General features: G+C 46.9%; 1 protein-coding gene across 1 annotated transcript in view; it reads left to right on the top strand.

Annotated features, from left to right (window-relative positions):
* The window catches only part of BLM (BLM RecQ like helicase), a 128,405-nt gene that overhangs the window by 36,417 nt on the left and 66,587 nt on the right, over window positions 1-25,401 (top strand). Inside the window, exon 8 of the mRNA XM_040414371.1 lies at window positions 10,900-11,088. Coding sequence (XP_040270305.1) covers window positions 10,900-11,088 — 189 coding nt within the window. The remainder of the gene's footprint in view (window positions 1-10,899; window positions 11,089-25,401) is intronic.

Here is a 25,401-nt window from a genome sequence, read left to right as displayed (position 1 = left end):
CGGCAAGAGTATTTCTCTCATCTTTGTTCCACTCATCTGCCCTTCCAGACAGCGTTGCCGCTTGGTTAAAATATGGTCACTGACCCATCACAAGTGGTGCTCACATTGGCTTTACTTTACCTTTCTCGCGTGGTGTTGATGCTTTGGCCGGCAGTGGGGCACGCCTGGCTCAGGCGTTTGTTTCTTAGTGATTCTCGGGCAGCCTCTCTCACTAGAAATCTCTACACAAGCCTCTACGGCTATAAGGGCGTCGGTCTACTAATATTCTGCTCCCTAGGGGGCGTTCTCTTGACCAGAGGTGAATCCTGCGGACTTGGCCTTTTAGTTCTACTTCCACAGCTGCGGCCAGGAGCCAGCTATTTCGTGGCGTTAATTTTTTATTTTTATTTTTTTCTCAGAGATTGGTACGCCTTCTGGTACGTACTTTTTTTCTTTAAGTATGAACATAGGGCAGTGTTCCGTCCAGGATCCTCTTTTTTCGCAGAAGGTGGTTGTCTTTCCACGCCCTCACAGACATGGGCTTCTCTTCTTTCTCCCTCGCATTACACAGACCGAGCTCTCCATCAGCCATGTTATTTGGCCTCTGAGCTTGCTTGTCCTTGACTAGCGCTGACAGCCGTACGGACTTCTACCAATTTTTATCCTGGGGTCGTTGTCAAGGCTGACGGCCTCCAAAGGATGTTTTCCAGATAGATCCGTTATACAGTTGCTCAGGCATTCCGCCCTCCGGGTAAGGCAACGCCCAGCTGAGTCTTGGCCCACCCGACCAGCGGTCGGTGCTTCTCGGGTCCATCTCCTTCATGCAGTAGCTTCCCAGTGTGGAAGGCAATGTCTTGATCTTCTGGGCACACGTTCGTCAAGTCTTACCGGGTGCCTTCCTAGGCACCGGCGGATACCGTTCCAGGCAGCAAAGTCTGCAGGCGGCAGCGAGTTACGCATCCTCTAAGGCGTTTTACTCCATGGGCATGTGATTTGTTCCCTCCCCGTGGACTGCTTTAGGACGTCCCACGGTCCTGTGTCCCCCAATGATACCAGCGAGAAAACGAGATTTTTGTGAAACTCACCTGTAAAATCTCTTTCTCGCGTAGTTCATTGGGGGACACAGCTCCCACCCAGTAATTTCTGTTTGCCGTGATTGTTGGCGGTTGTGGAGCCAGTATGGCCCCAGTTCTGGTTTGATCCGACTGGCGTTGACCAGTTGTTGGTTGTTTGGTTTTTTTTCTCCTACTCCTATTGCTTGGGCACAAACTGATATGCTCTCTCCAGGCTGAAGGGGGTATAGCCTGCAGGGGAGGAGTTATCACTTTTCAGCCTAGTGTCGCCTCCTAGTGGCAGCAGCAAGCTATACCCACGGTCCTGTGTCCCCCAATGAACTACGCGAGAAAGAGATTTTACAGGTGAGTTTCACAAAAATCTCGTTTTTGGTAGCTTTTGAACTAAAGGTGGTCTGTGGATAACGCACTGTTATGGGGATCTGTGCATGACACTGAGGGGGGGATCTGTGCATGACACTGAGGGGGGGATCTGTGCATGACACTGAGGGGGGGATCTGTGCATTACACTGAGGGGGGGGATCTGTGCATGACACTGAGGGGGGGGATCTGTGCATGACACTGAGGGGAGGATCTGTGCATGACACTGAGGGGGGGGATCTGTGCATGACACTGAGGGGGGGGGATCTGTGCATGACACTGAGGGGGGGGGATCTGTGCATGACACTGAGGGGGGGATCTGTGCATGACACTGAGGGGGGGATCTGTGCATGACACTGAGGGGGGGATCTGTGCATGACACTGAGGGGGGGATCTGTGCATGACACTGAGGGGGGGATCTGTGCATGACACTGAGGGGGGGATCTGTGCATGACACTGAGGGGGGGATCTGTGCATGACACTGAGGGGGGGATCTGTGCATGACACTGAGGGGGGGGGGGATCTGTGCATGACACTGAGGGGGGGGGGGATCTGTGCATGACACTGAGGGGGGGGGGGATCTGTGCATGACACTGAGGGGGGGATCTGTGCATGACACTGAGGGGGGGGATCTGTGCATGTCACTGAGGGGGGGGGATCTGTGCATGACACTGGGGGGGGGATCTGTGCATGACACTGAGGGGGGGGATCTGTGCATGACACTGGGGGGGGGGATCTGTGCATGACACTGAGGGGGGGGGATCTGTGCATGACACTGAGGGGGGGGGATCTGTGCATGACACTGAGGGGGGGGGATCTGTGCATGACACTGAGGGGGGGGGGGGGGATCTGTGCATGACACTGAGGGGGGGGGGGATCTGTGCATGACACTGAGGGGGGGGGGATCTGTGCATGACACTGAGGGGGGGATCTGTGCATAACACTGAGGGGGCGATCTGTGCATGACACTGAGGGGGGGATCTGTGCATGACACTGAGGGGGGGATCTGTGCATGACACTGAGGGGGGGGATCTGTGCATAACACTTATGTCATCCACAGATCCCCATAAGTGTCATCTACAGATCCCCCATCAGATGCATCAGTGTGGAGAGAGGAGGCGGAGACACTCATGGCGGGGCCCGGTGCAGTGACTCTACTCTAATACACCGGGCCCCGCAACTGTTAAACATTCAATCTGATCTATATCTAATAGTATATGCTCTGTACGGCTCTTACTGTAGTACTGTAAGTATAGCGCAGACCGGCATCTCCATCGGTCATGCGCCGCTTGCCGCACCTCCTTCCTCATGCGCCGTCTGCTCCAGCTCCCTCTGTCATGTGCCGCTTGCCCGTTCATTCATAAAGTGAGATAAGCAGGCAGGCGGCGCATGAGGAGGGAGCTGGGGCAGGCAGCGCATGACAGAGGGAGCTGGAGCAGACGGCGCATGAGGAAGGAGGTGCGGCAAGCGGCGCATGACCGATGGAGATGCCGGTCTGCGCTATACTTGCAGTACTACAGTAAGAGCCGTACAGAGCATATACTATTAGATATAGATCAGATTGAATGTTTAACAGTTGCGGGGCTGGTGTATTAGAGTAGAGTCACTGCACCGGGCCCCGCCATGAGTGTCTCCGCCTCCTCCCTCCACACTGTCACTGATACTTCGCTGGCCGCGCTGTGCAGCATAGCGGCCAGCGAAGTATTTGCTTTATAAGACGCACGGCCATTTCCCCCCTACTTTTGGGGGGGAAAAAGTGCGTCTTATAAAGCGAAAAATACGGTAATTGCTTTGACCTCATCTGTTCATTATTTTCTAATTGTCCTTCCCCATTCCGATCCATATTAAATTGCTCCGAACAGTTAGAATTACAAAGGTAAATATGTGATTATGATGATGATGATTATTCTGTTTGAGCCTTAAAAGACTTAAAAAATTTATACTACTTGTGCTGTATATATACAGATTTTTAACTGAGGTTTTTATATATATTTTTTACTTATTTTTTTTTACATATTATGTATATTTATCAATAGAAAGCAACCCGGTAGTAATTTTTCTTTCATTGCAAGTACTATTGGTAGCAATATGATGAAGATACAGAAAAAACCCGCATGAAAAACGCATTTTAAATCGCAGCACATGAAAAAGATATTCCAGTCCAGATTTTGAAAAGTACCTGTGGCAATATAAAAGGAAGTGATGTGTCAGCAGGGATATAGCCACTGAGGAAGGGGAGCGAAGTCCCCAAAACGCGTCAAAGGGACATTGCTCTCTAGTGGATGTCCACACCTTGCATCTAAGGGACATTGCGGTAACCGCTACCACAGAATCTGTTCATAAAGATCACACAGGTGTAATATTGGAATTATATTTAGGCTGTTGGATATTTATCAAGCCTTGCAATATATAAAGGACTCTTCCCATATAGGGTCCTATCACCAGTGGACTGCTTTTTATATTTTTAGGGTTTTTTATGTGATTGATATTTCCGGATATTGTATTTTATTAGATCGTTTTATTATATGTTGTATTTTTGCCGCTTACACTCCATTGCTGAGCTAGTGGCTAGTGTTGAGTGAACTTCTGTTTTAAGTTCGGCGTCTAAAGTTCGGCTTCCGGTTAGCGGAGAATCCCGATATGGATTCCGAATTCCGTTGTGGTCCGTGGTAGCGGAATCAATAATGGCCGATTATTGATTCCGCTACCACGGACCACAACGGAATTCGGAATCCATATCTGGATCCTCCGCTAACCGGAAGCCGAACTTTAGACGCCGAACTTAAAACAGAAGTTCGCTCAACACTACTAGTGGCTATTAAATGCTGTTGATGTAACCCACATAGTGAATGCCAGTTGTCTCTCTATTCATTTTCTATCCAGAGTATATCTGATTGGTGGGGGTCTGACACCCGGAACCCCCGCTGATCTTCTGTTTGAGCGCCCTGTCCTTCTCCATGCTTACCAAGCATAACACTGTACTTAGTATAGCGGCTGAGCTTGGTGTCGCAGCTCAGCACCATTCGCTTCTATGGGGCTGAGCTGTTCTTAGGTCATGTGACCGATGACCGTGTCGTCACTGGCCTAGGGAAAGCTGTGAGAAGGCTGCAGCGCTCACAGGAGCGTCGGTGCCTTCTCAAACAGCTGATCTTCGGGGGTCCTGAGTATCAGACCCCCACCGATCGGATGCTGATGACCTATCCAGAGAATAGGTCATCAGGTAAAAAGTCTCAGAAAAATCCTTTAAATTAAAAAAATTACGGTACAGGTTTTTCTGAATCTATGCTGACTGCAGATTGCATTGCATTTTGGTAACAGGTCCACTTTAAAGGTATCTCATCATGAAAACCCCATATTAAATTGATGTTAATTACTGAGAGACCAGCTTCTGCGCCCCCTCACAATGTGCCATTATTACCAAGGAAAGTTGCCATTACAAACGTTTCTGAAAATCTTAGATGTGCAGTCATAATTGGCCCCCTCAGCATGATTTAGTAGCCTGATTATTTTGTTGTACAAGGATAAGCACCTGCCATCTGCTTACAGCCAGGTCTCCAATCTACCAACTAATTCTACAAATCTTAAGATAATTGGATTTTTGTACTTGCCGTAAAATCCGTTTCTCGTTTAATTCATTGGACACAGCACCATGCGTGTCCGCCCAGCTACCACAAGGAGGCGACACTAGATATGAAAAAGGTTGGCTTCGCCCAGGTGGGTTTTACCCTCTCCACAGACACTAGGCTAATCAGTTTGTACCAGTATCAGTAGGACAGGGAAACAAAAGCAAAGAACCAACATGTCCTGGATGGGGGAAGGAAAAAGAACAGAAGTGACAGAAGACAAATGAAAACAAATGGTGGGATCTGTGTCCCCCAATGAATTGAACAAGAAACGGATTTTACAGCAAGTACAAAAATCCAATTTTCTCATTGTCATTGGGGGACAGTGCACCATGGGACGTCCCAAAGCAGTCCCCGAGAGTGGGAAGGAAATCTCATCCAAAAAGTTGGACGCACAGGTGCTGTAGAACCCTGTGACCCAACCAGACCAGGAGGGGCCATAGCATTAAATGGTTCCAAAGAAAAAAATTATGGGAGACCGCCAGGATCCCAAGGACAAGTGCCTGGGGGGAAAAAAGGCCATATGCAAGAAAGGAACAAAGGCAAACACCCAGCTCAACCAAAGGTGGGAAAAATAAGAAGCTAGAGAATAGGGACTGTAACGGAACGCCTAGCACCCCGACCGGGTACCTCCGTCGATAGATGCTCCTAGTGCTTCCAGAGGACTCCATGCACTCCACTTGACACCGTCAGTGCTGCAGACCCCACGAACCACCGAAGCTTGGTGGAGGTCTCGCCGTCTCCTACCCACCCTGGACCTACGCCAAGGCTCCAGTGGGTGAACCTCTCCTAAATGCAGAGACAGGAACCAGGAACAAGCTCTTACAAGAGCTTATACTCAGGGGAGTATTATGATATAGCAATCCCCAAGAGTGTAGTTATCCACTCCCCCAAACATGAGCCAAGACTTCATAAAGGGGCAAAGCAGGAACTCTTTAATGGGTTATTTTTCAGCCTTTTATGCAGGTCTCCTAGCAAGGGACACTCCCCCTGGGGCCCTTGTAAAAGACTGACAGTTTATATTTTAGCCAATCACATGCATTTACAGTATTGAAACCCTCCCAGCAATTGTACACAAAATCCTCTTCCCTCTGTCTATAATGCAATCAACAAAATGCAATGAGCATTGTCTGAGACGCAATTAACTAACACATTGGCATTGTCTGAGAAGAAATCCATAAAATACAATTACCGAACAGAATGGGCTAACTTAATCACTACCAGACAGAAACCACACATTTTTCCCAACACACAGAAAACACCTCAAAACCCCACACATCCCCATAATGTATACATCCATAGATAGCTCTGATCTGGGTGAACAACATATCTCAAAATCACCCAGATCCGAGCAGGGGTTCCCGAATACCATGGAAGTCACATTTGGCCAGCCGCAAGCATGGCTTTCCTGCCCAAAACAGTTCCACAGATTTAAGCTGTGCGGCCGGTCTGTCTTCTCCTTCAAAGTTAGTATGGGCCATAATCCTGGGGCAGGAGGCTGGCAAACAGCCCCCTCCAAAACACTGTGGCGAGGTTGGTTTCGCCACAGGGACTAGGGCTAGATGTCCTGCGCAAGAACCAAGAGTAGAACAAGTGCGCACTAGAGAGCCCGAGGAAGGATCTGGAAGAACCAGGGCTCCCCCTGAAGAAACAGGAGAGCAGCACAACCGGAAGGTGTCTGTTGATAATGGCCTAGCGCTCTGCATATAGAAGGATGCTCCAGGAGGAGGATCTATAAGAGGACAGACCCAACAAGAATAATTAGACTATGATGGAACCTGGCGGGAGAGAAAATGCCTGGGAAAAGGACAGGAGCAGTCCTGAACCAAGGAAAAAACTTTCTGGAGACAAGCTAAACTAAGACCCTGTGGACCACCCCTCAGCAAAACGAAGGAGATTCCATAATGCCTGGAAGCAAAGGAACCCGACCAGTAAGAGGACCCGGCAAGGAAAAAAATTTGTGTCAGACCAAAAACATGGCCTGTCCGTGGCAAACATCATGTGAAAGCCAGGGTAGAGAGGAAACAAGGAAGCACTGGAGGCTGAACGATTGAAAGAAAGAATAGCAAAGACTCGCCATGGGAGGAGGGAGCAAGCCTTCTTTCACTGCAAGGCAGGTGGAAAAAGAGAAACACCCTAGTGTTTCTCCTGCCAGAGAAAGCAGCCAACCTCTGGGGGAGAAGGGGGTCCTCGGTAATGGCCAGGAGAAGGGAACGTAAAGACATGCTTCCCATACAAAGGAGGCGACAATCGAGCCTCAGAAAAACTGGAACAAAATAACACTGTGAAATGGAAGACCAGAGAAATCCCTGGCCACATGAAGTCTCAGGGAAAGAAAACAACGAACCAGTCGCAGTCCCTGGTAATACTAGTGGAGACACACTTGTCTGAGAGAGAGAGAGGGGACTCCAAACAGCCTAAGGAGGAACAGTTCTCAAATTGAGGGAAAGCTCCATCCCAGGAGTGGCTAATACGAATGTAAATTGCAAAACGGAGCAACAAACTCCCAGGTACCAGGACCTGAACCTGGGGAGATGGAAAGAGAGGTTAGAATCTCAAGAGGGAAACAAGCCTATGGGGACCCAGGAGGGAAAAGAACCAAACCGGGTCTATAGAAGCAGCTGATGTGCAGTCAGAGATGCCATGAGTAGCTTCCCCAGAGGAAACCGGCCAGTTAGATGGTCTAAGAATCATTGGGGCAGGATTACCCAGTCAAAGGCTCAAATAGGGTCCACAGAACTGGACCACACGAGGACAATAATAGCCAGACTATCAAAGGAAAAATGAAATGTAGCAACCATAGGGGGAAAAAATCAGCCATGGCTAGACCAACCATCCCAAGTGTAGTGACTAGCATATTGTAGAACACTGCCCCGGAAGGGGCAAGTACAGCACCCTGGATTTTGTTAAAGAATCGCCAGACATCCATATGCCAGAAAAGGATGCAGAATTTGGCAGAGGAAGCCGGGAGAGACTACACTGACATGTAGAAACCAGTTACCAGCAGAGCACAATGAAACCCCTAAGGAAGGGGGAAGAAACTGACAGGTGCAGACACCGGCAAGGTCCAAGCAAACGGCACTTCTGTCATGTAGCACACTAATCAGAGAACATAAGGGAGTACCTTGAACACCCGGACCTTGGAAGAACTACAGGACCATGTCCGATATCAGAGTGAGCAGCGGAAAATTCCACCCACCAAGTAGGTGTGTGGCGCTTGCTAGTCCTGTCACAGCCATGTCGGAGAGGACGTCCAGCGATGATCTGAAAACTGCAGTAGCGGCTGGTGCTCATAATGCTTCGTATCCCTGCAGGATGGAACATCCAGTGGTGATCCAGGTACTCTGCCAGGACTGGGCCATGTAACTCAACAAAACAGAGAGGCAGTAACAACAATGCGAGTACTCCATCCATGAAATGGAATAGCGCGGCTGTGCAGAATACAGTAGTACTTTATAGGGTTGACAAAGAACAAACCTAGCATGATGGCTAACAACCTGCCCATGGCGGAGGGAGTGTGATTTGTCTGGTGCATAACAGGACTTGGAGAAGTAATACAGTGGCCTGGAACACTCTCAGATTAGGAGGGTGTGTATAAAATAGCCCCCGGTAATAGTGAAATTACTCCAGCTGAAAAGGAGATGCATTGGAACCAGGAAAGTCTGCTGGATACATTATTTGGCAGTGGTACAAGTACCCCCCTGTGAAGGGGAAGGAGTACATACCTGGGACACCACATAGGTGTGCCGGCGTGCTAATCACTGTGGCGGGTAAAGCACCACCTACTGGAGAGGCGGCAAGCTGACTTACCTGTATGGATAATTACCTGTGCAACTAGGGGAATGCCATCTGAAAATCCACTAAAGGCGGTACCAACCCTGGAGAGGAGAGGTTCCTCAGTGGACATTTGTCTTTGACAACCCAGAGAGATTCTGTATGGTGGAAGACCGCCTGATGCTCTGTTCCGAGTCAGAATCTGTGCAGAGGAGTCCCCTGATGAGGCAAGAGAAACCTGAGGCGTTTCCCCTCAGTGCTAGTCCCGTCTTGGGAGGAAACCAGGATGCAGGGGGTGGGCGGAACCTATGAGGGGAGACCCTAGGCCGCTATTGGACTCTGCCCTTTGATATGGACCGAGGCAGGAAGCAAAGGACTCCCAGGGGGGAGGATGCTGCCGCATGAGAGTAGAGATTTCTGTCCTGGAGTGACCCTAGGACACAGAAGAGGAGCAGGATCTAGTTGAGACAACCCTAGGTCGATTACTGGACCTGGTGTCTGAGCGTGAACGTACCCCGTTGGCAGAGGCGGCTGCAATTGGGCAAGCAAGTGGTCCACTAACTCCATGGATTTGGGAGGGCAGGGCTAGATTCCCTGAGGGAGCCTAAGGACAAGGCACTGCGTACAAAGAGGGGAAGGCTAACTGCATAGCAACCTCCTATTGCAACGGGCGCACGTAAGTACGTGGTGACCCCGGGGGGAGGCTGGGACAGACAGTCTACTCAGGAAGAGTACATGGAGGCTGAGGGGAAGCCTGAAAAGCAAAAAGGTTGCCAGACCCCTGGTGCTGCCCCCCTGAAGAGGTTCTGCAGCAGCCACCGATCATGCAGGAAGCTTGCAGGAGAGATACCAGGAGATCCCCAGAGTACTGGAAGAGTACCCCCCCGGCAAAGCCCACGCTTACCTGTGATAGAAGGGGCGGGGGGAAGCTGGGACAGACAGTCTACTCAGGAAGCGTACATGGAGGCTGAGGGGAAGCCTGAAAAGCAAAAAGGTTGCCAGACCCCAGGTGCTGTCCCCCCGAAGAGGTACTGCAGCAGCCACCGAACATGCAGGAAGCTTGCAGGAGAGATACCAGGAGATCCCCAGAGTACTGGAAGAGTACCCCTTCCCCCCGGCAAAGCCCACGCTTACCTGTGATAGAAGGGGCAGAGGTTCAGAAAAGGGGGGGGGGGGGATGCAGCCTAGACTGAGAAAAAGCTGGCTGAAAAAGGTCTGCCATCGACTGGTAGGAACTGCTGGAAAACGGGGGCCCTCCGGAGAAAGAAAAACAGGTGGGGGGCCTCCTGTGGGAAAGCGATGCACTGGGAGGGGAAAAACGGGGTAAAAGGAGCACCTGGGACCAAGGTACAGGCCGAAGAAAAATGCTAATGGTAAATTAGAAGTAGAGGCAGAGGATGCGCCATACAAACCAGGATGGTGAGGAGTGGGTGGCCAGGGAGAGTAAAAAAGGGGGACGGGGCAAACAAAAGACCACCGAAAAATATGGAATCCCATCCCGTGGCCAGGAAGGGGGTCTAATCCGGGGGACCACATGGGGCAGGGACACAGGGGAAAATACTTACCGTCCGGCGTCTTCCAGGGCGCCCTTTCAGCAAACTCGCACTTACATGGGATTGCCGGCATGCCACTGCGGATGCAGTAAAGGGAGACGGGGTGAATGGCGAGGCACTCAAAGTACGCGCCCGCAGGGGGTGCAACTAAAGTGGTTATCTACGATGGAGCCCCATCCTGCAGCAGACCGAGACCTGCAGACGAAAAGAAAAAGGAATAAAAGAATAAAAAAGCAGCAAGACCTGCAAAAAAACAGCAGGTCATGTCTGCCTCCTACGGACACTAGACAAAAACTGATTAGCCTAGTTTCTGTGGAGAGGCTATAGCCCACCTGGGCGGAGCCAACCTAGTGGTAGCTGGGCGTATACCCATGGTGCTGTGTCCCCCAATGACATTAACGAGAAATGTAATTTTCCTGTTTCAGATATTTTGATGGATTCTTCTAGATTTGTCTGACTCATTTGCTTATCTTCATTTCTTTCTTATTTTTTAACATTATGTGATGTGGAAAATTGACCCACTCTTATGTCTCACAGATTCTTTCATAAAGCCACCAATAGAGAACCCAGCTCATGAGCGATTTCGGGGCTTCACCTTTCCCCACTCGAAAGAAATGATGAAGATATTCCATAAGAAATTTGGGTTGCACCGCTTTCGAACTAACCAGCTGGAAGCCATCAATGCCTCCTTATGTGGAGAGGATTGCTTCATTCTAATGCCTACAGGTAAGTCTTATCGCCACACCCAAAAAACGTGCGAACTACTAAAATATTTAAAAGTATGTGGTGAACGCCGGAACAGAAAAAAAAAACTTGCAATTTGCCATTTTTTTGTCACCTTGTCACAAAAATTAGGATCGGACTGTTCTATTATGGTCCAGACTAGGGGTGGGCGGTATAGGTGATATGCGATATAAATTTGGGCCACGATATGGATTTTCGCCATATCGCCGGACCGCAGTGGAGGGAGAAGGAGGGAGTCCCTCCCTCCCCACTGTGCGCGGCTGCCGCTGAACACCAATGAGGACAGAGTAGGAGGAGGAGGGGAGAGACGGGACTGTGGCCACTGCACCACCAATGAATGTGCCGGCCATATCCCACAGGGTCCCCCTCCTTCCCCCCCATCATTGGTGGCAGTGGGCAGTTCCGATCGGAGTCCCAGCAGTGTAATGCTGGGGCTCCGATCGGTTACCATGGCAGCCAGGACGCTACTGAAGTCCTGGCTGCGATGGTATGTTAGTGAGCAGCATTATACTAACGTGCGCTGTGGCCGCCGGGCGCTCCTTCTCATAGGTCTGTGCGGCGCATTGCTAATGCTATAAGCATTAGCAATGAGCCGCACAGACAGAAGAAGGAGCGCCCGGCGGCCACAGCGCACGTGAGTATAATGCTGCTCACTAACATACCATCGCAGCAAGGACTTCAGTAGCGTGACTCCTGGCTGCCATGGTAACCGATCGGAGCCCCAGCATTACACTGCTGGGACTCCGATCGGAACTGCCCACTGCCACCAATGATGGGGGGGGGGGGACCCTGTGGCCACTGCCACCAATTATGGCCACAGGGTCCCCCTCCCCCCCCACTGCCACCAATGAGTAATACTAAGGAGGGAGGGGGTGGGTTTGAGTTACCAGAGGGGGCGGATCAGAGGCTGGGGGGGGGCACATCAGAGGCTGGGGGGGGGGGGGCACATCAGAGGCTGGGGGGGGGGGGGCACATCAGAGGCTGGGGGGGGGGGGGGCACATCAGAGGCTGGGGGGGGGGCACATCAGAGGCTGGGGGGGGGGCACATCAGAGGCTGGGGGGGGGGGCACATCAGAGGCTGGGGGGGGCACATCAGAGGCTGGGGGGGGGCACATCAGAGGCTGGGGGGGGGGGCACATCAGAGGCTGGCTGCCATGGTCAGCTCCCTGCTGTTGTGTGCACAGGGCAGCAGGGAGAGTGTAAAGTCCTATTCACCCTAATAGAGCTCTATTAGGGTGAATATGACAAGGGTTCTAGCCCTTAAGGAGGCTAATAGTTATTAAATAAAAAGTAAAAAAAAAAAAAAAGTTTAAACCCCCCCCAATACAGAAAACAATATATCGCAATATACAGGGAGTGCAGAATTATTAGGCAAGTTGTATTTTTGAGGATTAATTTTATTATTGAACAACAACCATGTTCTCAATGAACCCAAAAAACTCATTAATATCAAAGCTGAATATTTTTGGAAGTAGTTTTTAGTTTGTTTTTAGTTTTAGCTATTTTAGGGGGATATCTGTGTGTGCAGGTGACTATTACTGTGCATAATTATTAGGCAACTTAACAAAAACCAAATATATACCCATTTCAATTATTTATTTTTACCAGTGAAACCAATATAACATCTCAACATTCACAAATATACATTTCTGACATTCAAAAACAAAACAAAAACAAATCAGTGACCATTATAGCCACCTTTCTTTGCAAGGACACTCAAAAGCCTGCCATCCATGGATTCTGTCAGTGTTTTGATCTGTTCACCATCAACATTGCGTGCAGCAGCAACCACAGCCTCCCAGACACTGTTCAGAGAGGTGTACTGTTTTCCCTCCTTGTAAATCTCACATTTGATGATGGACCACAGGTTCTCAATGGGGTTCAGATCAGGTGAACAAGGAGGCCATGTCATTAGATTTTCTTCTTTTATACCCTTTCTTGCCAGCCACGCTGTGGAGTACTTGGACGCGTGTGATGGAGCATTGTCCTGCATGAAAATCATGTTTTTCTTGAAGGATGCAGACTTCTTCCTGTACCACTGCTTGAAGAAGGTGTCTTCCAGAAACTGGCAGTAGGACTGGGAGTTGAGCTTGACTCCATCCTCAACCCGAAAAGGCCCCACAAACTCATCTTTGATGATACCAGCCCAAACCAGTACTCCACCTCCACCTTGCTGGCGTCTGAGTCGGACTGGAGCTCTCTGCCCTTTACCAATCCAGCCACGGGCCCATCCATCTGGCCCATCAAGACTCACTCTCATTTCATCAGTCCATAAAACCTTAGAAAAATCAGTCTTGAGATATTTCTTGGCCCAGTCTTGACGTTTCAGCTTGTGTGTCTTGTTCAGTGGTGGTCGTCTTTCAGCCTTTCTTACCTTGGCCATGTCTCTGAGTATTGCACACCTTGTGCTTTTGGGCACTCCAGTGATGTTGCAGCTCTGAAATATGGCCAAACTGGTGGCAAGTGGCATCTTGGCAGCTGCACGCTTGACTTTTCTCAGTTCATGGGCAGTTATTTTGCGCCTTGGTTTTTCCACACGCTTCTTGCGACCCTGTTGACTATTTTGAATGAAACGCTTGATTGTTCGATGATCACGCTTCAGAAGCTTTGCAATTTTAAGAGTGCTGCATCCCTCTGCAAGATATCTCACTATTTTTGACTTTTCTGAGCCTGTCAAGTCCTTCTTTTGACCCATTTTGCCAAAGGAAAGGAAGTTGCCTAATAATTATGCACACCTAATATAGGGTGTTGATGTCATTAGACCACACCCCTTCTCATTACAGAGATGCACATCACCTAATATGCTTAATTGGTAGTAGGCTTTCGAGCCTATACAGCTTGGAGTAAGACAACATGCATAAAGAGGATGATGTGGTCAAAATACTCATTTGCCTAATAATTCTGCACGCAGTGTATATCGCATATCGCACATGCTTAAAATTATATCGCAATATAGATTTTAGGCCATATCGCCTACACCTAGTCCAGACGTTCCATAAAATGTGGAATGCATGCAGCTTTTTTGGCGTTTTTATTTTTTTTTCACGTGGTATCGAGTATCACAGTACTTTTTTTATGGTATCGAAATTGAGTCTAAATTTTGGTATCGTGACAACCCTAGGTAAAACATTTCTTTTTATTTTATTATACCGTAATTATATGTATTTTAAATTTGGCGACTAAATTTTTTAGGTTAGGAGCCAATGGCTCCTTGATATTTTTTTTTGTCTGGAGCCCTGCTCTAGATATGCAAAGCTGGTAGAGACCTATACCCCAAAAGACTCACAGCTGTAACTGCAGCAAAAGGTGGTCCTACAAAGTATTGACCCAGGGGAGCTAAATACAAATGCATGCCACACTTTCCAGATTTTTATTTATTAAAACTTTTGAAAAATCATTTTCTTTTTTTACTTTACACGTACTTACTACTTTGTGTTGGTCTACCACGTAAAATCCCAATAAAATACATTTAAAGGGAGTCTGTCACAAGTTTTCATGTTTTGGACTACTAGTTCTTGTACACGCACACGATTATAACAGTACCTTTCTTGTTTTTGTCCCATCTAGTAAGGCCTTATGCACACGACCGTATGTATTTTGCGGTCCCCAAAGAATATGGATGACATTCGTGTGCATTCCGTATTTTGCTGAATGGAAGTTTTTTTTTTTTTTGCGGACCCGTTGAAATGAATGGTTCTGTATGCGGTCCGCAAAAGAACTGAACTGACACAGAATGAAAATACATTTGTGTGCATGAGGCCTAAGGCTGAAAAAACGAGTTTTTAAAGTTATGCAAATGAGGGCACGATGCAGTGTGCATGCTCCAGTTAATACCACAGCTCGCTGTCCGCTGCTGGTGAGCCACGGCATTAACTGGCGCATGCCTGTTGCACACGGCTGTGCCTCTGCCCATAGTGGGCAGAACACTGCGCATGCCTTGGCCCGGCGGGCGTGGCAGACGAGAACTGAAGTGTATGACGCAAGCTCATTACGGGGCGGGCCAGAGAATACAATGGGGAGGGGTTAGGCGTGTAGATCGCTAAGAGACCTGGGCACTTCCAGCCAGAACACTGCCCCTCATTTGCATAACTTTACAAACTACGTAATTTTTTCAGCCTTACTAGATAGGACAAAAACAACAAAGGTACTGTTATAAACTACCCCTTGCTTATGTGATATTGAATCTGGGCAACTTGCTTAGCAAATTAATATGTAGTTGGAGAGCACCAAAACCTCAAATCCTGGATAATTATTGTATCGTGCAAATCAAAATTAGTCGCACAGAGGGCATTACCATTTAACCCGTAGAGGACCCGTGCCGTACATGTACAGCACTGTGATCGGGCGGGTGCAGGGAATGCGCCCGCCCTATCCACGGCAGGGGTCTGGCAGTCACTGATAGCCGGACCCCTGCTGCATGCCGGCGCATTAACCCTTGATGTTCCGTGGTCAGCGCTGACCGCGGCACATGCGATGTCCTCGCGGGAATCAGAGCGGCCATCGGGTCCCTGTGTTGCTGTGACGGGGACCCGATGGCATGGAAGGCAGCGTGATGCCTACCGGGGGAGAGCCTGTGAGATCCAGCCCCCTGGATCTCACAGGCAGGAAGCTGTATGTGTAAAGCACACTGTATTACACTTACAGCCAATGCATTCCAATACAGAAGTATTGGAATGCATTGTAAAGGGGATCAGACCCCCAAAATTTGAAGTCCCAGAGTGGGACAAAAAAATCAACTGAAAAGAAAGAGTAAAAAATGTATTTTTATTTTTTTACTTGAAGCTTTAAAAGTATCCTTTTGCCAAAATAAAGGAAAAAAGTTTTTAAAAAATAGGAGAAAAAAGAAAAGTACACATATTAGGTATCGCCGCATCCGTATCGACCGGCTCTATAAAACTAACACATGACTTAACCCCTCAGATGAACGCCCTAAAAAAAAAACCTGCTAAATAAACCATTTTTTGGTCACCTTACATCACTAAAAGTGCAACTCCAAGCGATCAAAAATGCGTATACCCACCAAAATAGTACCAATCTAACAGTCACCTCATCCCACAAAAAATTAGCCCCTACCGAAGACAATCGGCCAAAAAATAGAAAAAACAATGGTTTCAAAAATGCTGTTATTGTGTAAAACCTAAGTAAATAAAGTGTATGTATTAGGTATTGCCGCGTCTGTAACAACCTGCTCTATAAAAATACCACATGACCTAACCCCTCAGGTAAATACCATAAAAAAATAAAAACGGCCATTTTTTGTCACCCTACATCACAAAAAGTGTAATAGCAAGCGATCAAAAAGTCATATGCACCCTCTAACCACTCTAACCGTCACCTCATCCCGAAAAAATGAGCCCCTACACAGTCGCCCAAAAAATAAATAAAACTACGGCTTTCAGAATGTGGAGACACAAAAAAATCTATTTTTTTTCAAAAATGCTTTATGTAAAATTGAAACAACCAAAAAATTGTCATATTTGGTATTTTCGCGTCCGTGACAACCTGCTCTATAAAAATACCACATGACCTAACCTGTCAGATGAATGTTGTAAATATCAAAAATCATATGTACCCTAATATAGTACCAACAAAACTGCCACCTTATCCCGTAGTTTCCAAAATGGGGTCACTTTTTTGGAGTTTCGACTCTAGGGGTGCATCAGGGGGGGTTCAAATGGGACATGGTGTCAAAAAACCAGTCCAGCAAAATCTGTCTTCCAAAAACCGTATGGCGTTCCTTTCCTTCTGCGCTCTGCCGTGTTCCCGTACAGCAGTTTACGACCACCTGTAGGGTGTTTCTGTAAACTACAGAATTGGGGCCATAAGTATTGAGTTTTGTTTGGCTGTTTACGCTTGCTTTGTGACTAGAAAAAAAGGATTAAAATAGAAAATCTGCCAAAAGAGATAAAATTTCAGAATTTCACTTTATTTTTCATCAATTCTTGTGGAACACCTAAAGGGTTAACAAAGTTTGTAAAATCAGTTTTTAATACATTGAGGGGTGTCCTTTCTAAAATTAGGTCACTTTTTTGATGTTTCTACTCTAGGGGTGCATCAGGGGGTCTTCAAATGTGACATGGCAGCTTAAAATTATCCCAGTGAAATCTGCTTTCCAAAAACCATATGGCATTCCTTTCCCTCTACGCCCTGCCGTGTGCCTGTACAGCAGTTTGCGACCCCATTGCGACCACATATGGGGTGTTTCTGTATACTCCAGAATCGGGGAAATACATATTGAGTTTTGTTTGGCTGTTAACCCTTGCTTTGTAGCTGGAAAAAATGGATTCAAATGGAATTTCTGCCAAAATAGTGACATTTTGAAATGTTATCTCTATTTTCCATTAATTATTGTGGAACACCTAAAGGGTTAACAAAGTTTGTAAAATCAGTTTTGAATACCTTGAGGGGTGTAGTTTCTAAAATGGGGTAACATTTATGTGTGGTTTCTATTATGTAAGCCTCACAAAGTGACTTCAAACCTGAACTGGTCCTGAAAAAGTGGGTTTTTGGAATTTTCTGAAAATTTTTAAGATTTGCTTCTAAACTTCTAAGGCCCCTTTCACACGAGCGAGTATTCCGCGCGGATGCGATGCGGGAGGTGAACGCATTGCACCCGCACTGAATACTGACCCATTCATTTCTATGGGGCTGTGCACACGAGCGGTGATTTTCACGCATCACTTGTGCGTTGCATGAAAATCACAGCATGCTCCTCTTTATGTGTTTTTCATGCAACGCAGGCCCCATAGAAGTGAATGGGGTTGCGTGAAAATCGCAAGCATCCGCAACCAAGTGCGGATGCGGTGCGATTTTCACGCACGGTTGCTAGGAGACGATCGGGATGGAGACCCGATCATTATTATTTTCCCTTATAACATGGTTATAAAGGAAAATAATAGCATTCTGAATACAGAATGCATAGTAAAACAGCGCTGGAGGGGTTAAAAAAAATAAATAAAAATCATTTAACTCACCTTAATCCACTTGCTCGCGTAGCCTTGCATCTCCTTGTGTCTCCTTTGTTGAAGGACCTGTGGTGAGCATTAAATACAGTTACAGGACCTTTGATGACGTCACTCCGGTCATCACATGGTACGTCACATGATCTTTTACCATGGTGATTCACCATGGTAAAAGATCATGTGACGTACCATGTGATGACCGGAGGGACGTAATCACAGGTCCTTTACCCAGGTCCTAAAGAAAGGAGACAGAAGCAGATGCCGGCTGCGCTATCAGGTGGACTAAGGTGAGTTAAACATTTTTTTTTTTTTTACCCCTCCAGCGCCATTTTACTTTGCATTCTGTATTCAGAATGCTGCTATTTTCCCTTATAACCATGTTATAAGGGAAAATAATACTATTTACAGAACACCGATCCCAAGCCCGAACTTCTGTGAAGAAGTTCGGGTTTGGGTACCAAACATGCGCGATTTTTCTCACGCGCGTGCAAAACGCATTACAATGTTTTGCACTCGCGCGGAAAAATCGTGTGTGTTCCCGCAACGCACCCGCACATTTTTCCGCAACGCCTGTGTGAAAGAGGCCTAAGCCTGCTAACGTCCCCAAAAAATAAAATGGCATTCCCAAAATGATCCAAACATGAAGTAGACATATGGGGAATGTAAAGTAATTAATATTTTTGGAGGTATTACTATCTATTATAAAAGTGGAGAAATTGAAATTTGCAAATTTTTCCAAATTTTTGGTAAATTTGGCTTTTTTTTTTTTATTTTTATAAATAAAATAAAAAATTTAACCACTTAAGGACCACAGGTTTATACCCCCCTAAAGACCAGGCCCTTTTTTACAAATCGGCACTACACTACTTTCACCGTTTATTGCTCGGTCATGCAACTTACCACCCAAATGAATTTTACCTCCTTTTCTTCTCACTAATAGAGCTTTCATTTGGTGGTATTTCATTGCTGCTGACATTTTTACTTTTTTTGTTATTAATCGAAATTTAACGATTTTTTTGCAAAAAAATGACATTTTTCACTTTCAGTTGTAAAATTTTGCAAAAAAAACGAGATCCATATAGAAATTTTGCTCTAAATTTATAGTTCTACATGTCTTTGATAAAAAAAAAATGTTTGGGTAAAAAAAAAATGGTTTGGGTAAAAGTTATAGCGTTTACAAACTATGGTACAAAAATGTGAATTTCCGCTTTTTGAAGCAGCTCTGACTTTCTGAGCACCTGTCATGTTTCCTGAGGTTCTACAATGCCCAGACAGTACAAACACCCCACAAATGACCCCATTTCGGAAAGTAGACACCCTAAGGTATTCGCTGATGGGCATAGTGAGTTCATAGAACTTTTTATTTTTTGTCACAAGTTAGCGGAAAATGATGATTTTTTTTTTATTTTTTTTTTTCTTACAAAGTCTCATATTCCACTAACTTGTGACAAAAAATAAAAACTTCTATGAACTCACTATGCCCATCACGAAATACCTTGGGGTCTCTTCTTTCCAAAATGGGGTCACTTGTGGGGTAGTTATACTGCCCTGGCATTCTAGGGGCCCAAATGTGTGGTAAGGAGTTTGAAATCAAATTCTGTAAAAAAATGACCAGTGAAATTCGAAAGGTGCTCTTTGGAATGTGGGCCCCTTTGCCCACCTAGGCTGCAAAAAAGTGTCACACATCTGGTATCTCCGTATTCAGGAGAAGTTGAGGAATGTGTTTTGGGGTGTCATTTTACATATACCCATGCTGGGTGAGATAAATATCTTGGTCAAATGCCAACTTTGTATAAAAAAATGGGAAAAGTTGTCTTTTGCCAAGATATTTCTCTCACCCAGCAGGGGTATATGTAAAATGACACCCCAAAACACATTCCCCACCTTCTCCTGAGTACGGCAATACCAGATGTGTGACACTTTTTTGCAGCCTAGGTGGGCAAAGGGGCCCATATTCCAAAGAGCACCTTTCGGATTTCACAGGTCATTTTTTACAGAATTTGATTTCAAACTCCTTACCACACATTTGGGCCCCTAGAATGCCAGGGCAGTATAACTACCCCACAAGTGACCCCATTTTGGAAAGAAGACACCCCAAGGTATTCCGTGAGGGGCATGGCAAGTTCCTAGAATTTTTTATTTTTTGTCACAAGTTAGTGGAAAATGATGATTTTTTTTTTTATTTTTTTTTTCATACAAAGTCTCATATTCCACTAACTTGTGACAAAAAATAAAAACTTCCATGAACTCACTATGCCCATCAGCGAATACCTTGGGGTCTCTTCTTTCCAAAATGGGGTCACTTGTGGGGTAGTTATACTGCCCTGGCATTCTAGGGGCCCGAATGTGTGGTAAGGAGTTTGAAATCAAATTCTGTAAAAAATGACCTGTGAAATCCGAAAGGTGCTCTTTGGAATATGGGCCCCTTTGCCCACCTAGGCTGCAAAAAAGTGTCACACATCTGGTATCTCCGTATTCAGGAGAAGTTGAGGAATGTGTTTTGGGGTGTCTTTTTACATATACCCATGCTGGGTGAGATAAATATCTTGGTCAAATGCCAACTTTGTATAAAAAAATGGGAAAAGTTGTCTTTTGCCAAGATATTTCTCTCACCCAGCAGGGGTATATGTAAAATGACACCCCAAAACACATTCCCCACCTTCTCCTGAGTACGGGGATACCAGATGTGTGACACTTTTTTGCAGCCTAGGTGGGCAAAGGGGCCCATATTCCAAAGAGCACCTTTCGGATTTCACAGGTCATTTTTTACAGAATTTGATTTCAAACTCCTTACCACACATTTGGGCCCCTAGAATGCCAGGGCAGTATAACTATCCCACAAGTGCCCCCTTTTTGGAAAGAAGAGACCCCAAGGTATTCGCTGATGGGCATAGTGAGTTCATGGAAGTTTTTATTTTTTGTCACAAGTTGGTGGAATATGAGACTTTGTATGAAAAAAAAAAAAAAAAAAAAAAAAAAAAATCAGCATTTTCCACTAACTTGTGACAAAAAATAAAAAATTCTAGGAACTTGCCATGCCCCTCACGGAATACCTTGGGGTGTCTTCTTTCCAAAATGGGGTCACTTGTGGGGTAGTTATACTGCCCTGGCATTTTCCAGGGGCCCTAATGTGTGGTAAGTAGGTAAATGACCTGTGAAATCCTAAAGGTGCTCTTTGGAACATGGGCCCCTTTGCCCACCTAGGCTGCAAAAAAGTGTCACACATGTGGTATCGCCGTATTCAGGAGAAGTTGGGGAATGTGTTTTGGGGTGTCATTTTACATATACCCATGCTGGGTGAGAGAAATATCTTGGCAAAAGACAACTTTTCCCATTTTTTTATACAAAGTTGGCATTTGACCAAGATATTTCTCTCACCCAGCATGGGTATATGTAAAATGACACCCCAAAACACATTCCCCAACTTCTCCTGAGTACGGCGATACCAGATGTGTGACACTTTTTTGCAGCCTAGATGCGCAAAGGTGCCCAAATTCCTTTTAGGAGGGCATTTTTAGACATTTGGATACCAGACTTCTTCTCACGCTTTGGGGCCCCTAGAATGCCAGGGCAGTATAAATACCCCACATGTGACCCCATTTTGGAAAGAAGACACCCCAAGGTATTCAATGAGGGGCATGGCGAGTTCATAGAAATTTTTTTTTTTTGGCACAAGTTAGCGGAAATTGATATTTTTAATTTTTTTCTCACAAAGTCTCCCGTTCCGCTAACTTGGGACAAAAATTTCAATCTTTCATGGACTCAATATGCCCCTCACGGAATACCTGGGGGTGTCTTCTTTCCGAAATGGGGTCACATGTGGGGTATTTATACTGCCCTGGCATTCTAGGGGCCCTAAAGCGTGAGAAGAAGTCTGGAATCTAAATGTCTAAAAAATTTTACTCATTTGGTTTCCGTGAGGGGTATGGTGAGTTCATGTGAGATTTTATTTTTTGACACAAGTTAGTGGAATATGAGACTTTGTAAGAAAAAAATAATAATAATTCCGCTAACTTGGGCCAAAAAAATGTCTGAATGGAGCCTTACAGAGGGGTGATCAATGACAGGGGGGGTGATCAATGACAGGGGGGGTGATCAATGACAGGGGGGGTGATCAATGACAGGGGGGTGATCAATGACAGGGGGGTGATCAGGGAGTCTATATGGGGTGATCACCACAGTCATTGATCACGCCCCTGTAAGGCTTCATTCAGACGTCCGGATGCGTTTTGCGGATCCGATCCATCTATCAGTGGATCCGTAAAAATCATGCGGACATCTGAATGGAGCTTTACAGGGGGGTGATCAATGACAGGGGTGTAATCAATGACAGGGGGGGTGATCAGGGAGTCTATATGGGGTGATCACCACAGTCATTGATCACGCCCCTGTAAGGCTTCATTCAGACGTCCGGATGCGTTTTGCGGATCCGATCCATCTATCAGTGCATCCGTAAAAATCATGCGGACATCTGAATGGAGCTTTACAGGGGGGTAATCAATGACAGGGGGGTGATCAGGGAGTCTATATGGGGTGATCACCACAGTCATTGATCATGCCCCTGTAAGGCTTCATTCAGACGTCCGGATGCGTTTTGCGGATCCGATCCATCTATCAGTGGATCCGTAAAAATAATGCGGACATCTGAATGGAGCTTTACAGGGGGGTAATCAATGACAGGGGGGTAATCAATGACAGGGGGGTGATCAGGGAGTCTATATGGGGTGATCACCACAGTCATTGATCACGCCCCTGTAAGGCTTCATTCAGACGTCCGGATGCGTTTTGCGGATCCGATCCATCTATCAGTGCATCCGTAAAAATCATGCGGACATCTGAATGGAGCTTTACAGGGGGGTAATCAATGACAGGGGGGTGATCACCACAGTCATTGATCATGCCCCTGTAAGGCTTCATTCAGACGTCCGGATGCGTTTTGCGGATCCGATCCATCTATCAGTGCATCCGTAAAAATCATGCGGACATCTGAATGGAGCTTTACAGGGGGGTGATCAGGGAGACTATATGGGGTGATCACCACAGTCATTGATCATGCCCCTGTAAGGCTTCATTCAGACGTCCGGATGCGTTTTGCGGATCCGATCCATCTATCAGTGGATCCGTAAAAATCATGCGGACGTCTGAATGGAGCTTTACAGGGGGGTAATCAATGACAGGGGGGTGATCAGGGAGTCTATATGGGGTGATAACCACAGTCATTGATCATGCCCCTGTAAGGCTTCATTCAGACGTCCGGATGCGTTTTGCGGATCCAATCCATCTATCAGTGGATCCGTAAAAATCATGTGGACGTCTGAATGGAGCTTTACGGGGGGGTAATCAATGACAGGGGGGTAATCAATGACAGGGGGGTGATCAGGGAGTCTATATGGGGTGATCACCACAGTCATTGATCATGCCCCTGTAAGGCTTCATTCAGACGTCCGGATGCGTTTTGCGGATCCGATCCATCTATCAGTGGATCCGTAAAAATCATGCGGACGTCTGAATGGAGCTTTACAGGGGGGTAATCAATGACAGGGGGGTAATCAATGACAGGGGGGTGATCAGGGAGTCTATATGGGGTGATCAGGGGCTAATAAGGGGTTAATAAGTGACGGGGGGGGGGGGGGTAGTGTAGTGTAGTGGTGCTTGGTGGGACTTTACTGAGCTACCTGTGTCCTCTGGTGGTCGATCCAAACAAAGGGGACCACCAGAGGACCAGGTAGCAGGTATATTAGACGCTGTTATCAAAACAGCGTCTAATATACCTGTTAGGGGTTAAAAAAAACACATCTCCAGCCTGCCAGCGAACGATCGCCGCTGGCAGGCTGGAGATCAACTCTCTTACCTTCCGTTCCTGTGAGCGCGCGCGCCTGTGTGCGCGCGTTCACAGGAAATCTCGGCTCACGCGAGATGACGCCTATTGGCGTTATCGTAGCCTGGGGGAGCCGCCGCAATGACGCCTTTCGGCGTTAGCGTGGCGGCAAGAGGTTAAACTCAGTTTTATCACTGTCATGAAGTACAATATGTGAGAAGAAAACAGTCTCAGAATGGCTTGGATAAGTAAAAGCATTTTAAAGTTATTCACACATAAAGTGACACTGGTCAGATTTGCAAAAAATGGCTTGGTCCTTACTAATACCCTGAATCCGAAACTGACCTTATTAAATGTGCCTGTGGCTCTATTAGCATATAAAACAGGTTTTTATAACCTGTCACTCACGTACCAAATGTGTCCAAGGGGGCGTCTCATCATGCAGGGTGCCCGGCTGCAGCCGCCTTCCGACTAGAAATCGCCGGCCTCCCTTTCGATAGAGCCGCCTCCCTCACCTCAGCGCCGCCTCCGAAATCGTCCGCTCTCCTCAGCCAGATCCCGCGCGTGCGCACTAGGTATAACCTGATGCGCCCATGCGAACTCCTGGCAGCGGCCTCGTTGAGTGAAGTGCGCATGCGCCGGCCGGCGCACTTCGCTCAAACCTGCCTTGACCGCCCTATTGCAGCCATCCAACCTCTGACAGCCGGGTGCAAAGCTGTTCGGAGCGCACAGGCTGCTTTTCTACAGAGGCTCCCTTTTGATCTATTTCAAGTTATACCTAGTGTGCACGCGCGGGGTCTGGCTGAGGAGAGCGGACGATTTCGGAGGCGGCGCTGAGGTGAGGTAGGCGGCTCTATTGAAAGGGAGGGCGGCGATTTCTAGTCGGAAGGCGGCTGCAGCCGGGCACCCTGCATGATGAGACGTCCCCTTGGACACATTTGGTACGTGAGTGACCGGTTATAAAAACCTGTTTTATATGCTAATAGAGCCACAGGCACATTTAATAAGGTCAGTTTAGGATTCAGGGTATTAGTAGGGACCTGGCCATATGTTTAGGTTATAGGCCTCAAATCTCATGACAGAATCCCTTTAAGGTGAAAAATGGCAGGGTCCTGAATGGGTTAAAACTTAACTTTTAATAATAATCAACTAAGGCTACTTTCACGCTAGCATTTTTGCTGGATCCGGCAGGGTTCAGCAAAAACGCTTTCATTACTGATAATACAGCCATCTGCATCCGTTATGAACGGATCCGGTTGTATTATCTTTAACATGGCCAAGACGGATCCATCCCCATTGACTTGCATTGTGGGTCATGATTGATCTGTCTTGCTTCGCATCCCAGGACAGAAAGCAAACAGTAGCATGCTGCGGTTTGCTCTTCGGTATGAGAACGGAACGGAATGCATTTTGGAGTATTCCCTTCTGTTCAGTTACGTTTTGTCCCCATTGACAATGAATGGGGACAAAAAGGAAGCTTTTTTTTTTTCCCGGTATTGAGACCCTATGCCGGAT

The sequence above is a fragment of the Bufo bufo genome, chromosome 1 (genome assembly GCF_905171765.1).
Source record: "Bufo bufo chromosome 1, aBufBuf1.1, whole genome shotgun sequence".
NCBI lineage: Eukaryota > Metazoa > Chordata > Amphibia > Anura > Bufonidae > Bufo > Bufo bufo.
Note: the sequence above shows the minus strand (reverse complement) of the source record. Positions and strands in the feature narration are given on the sequence as shown.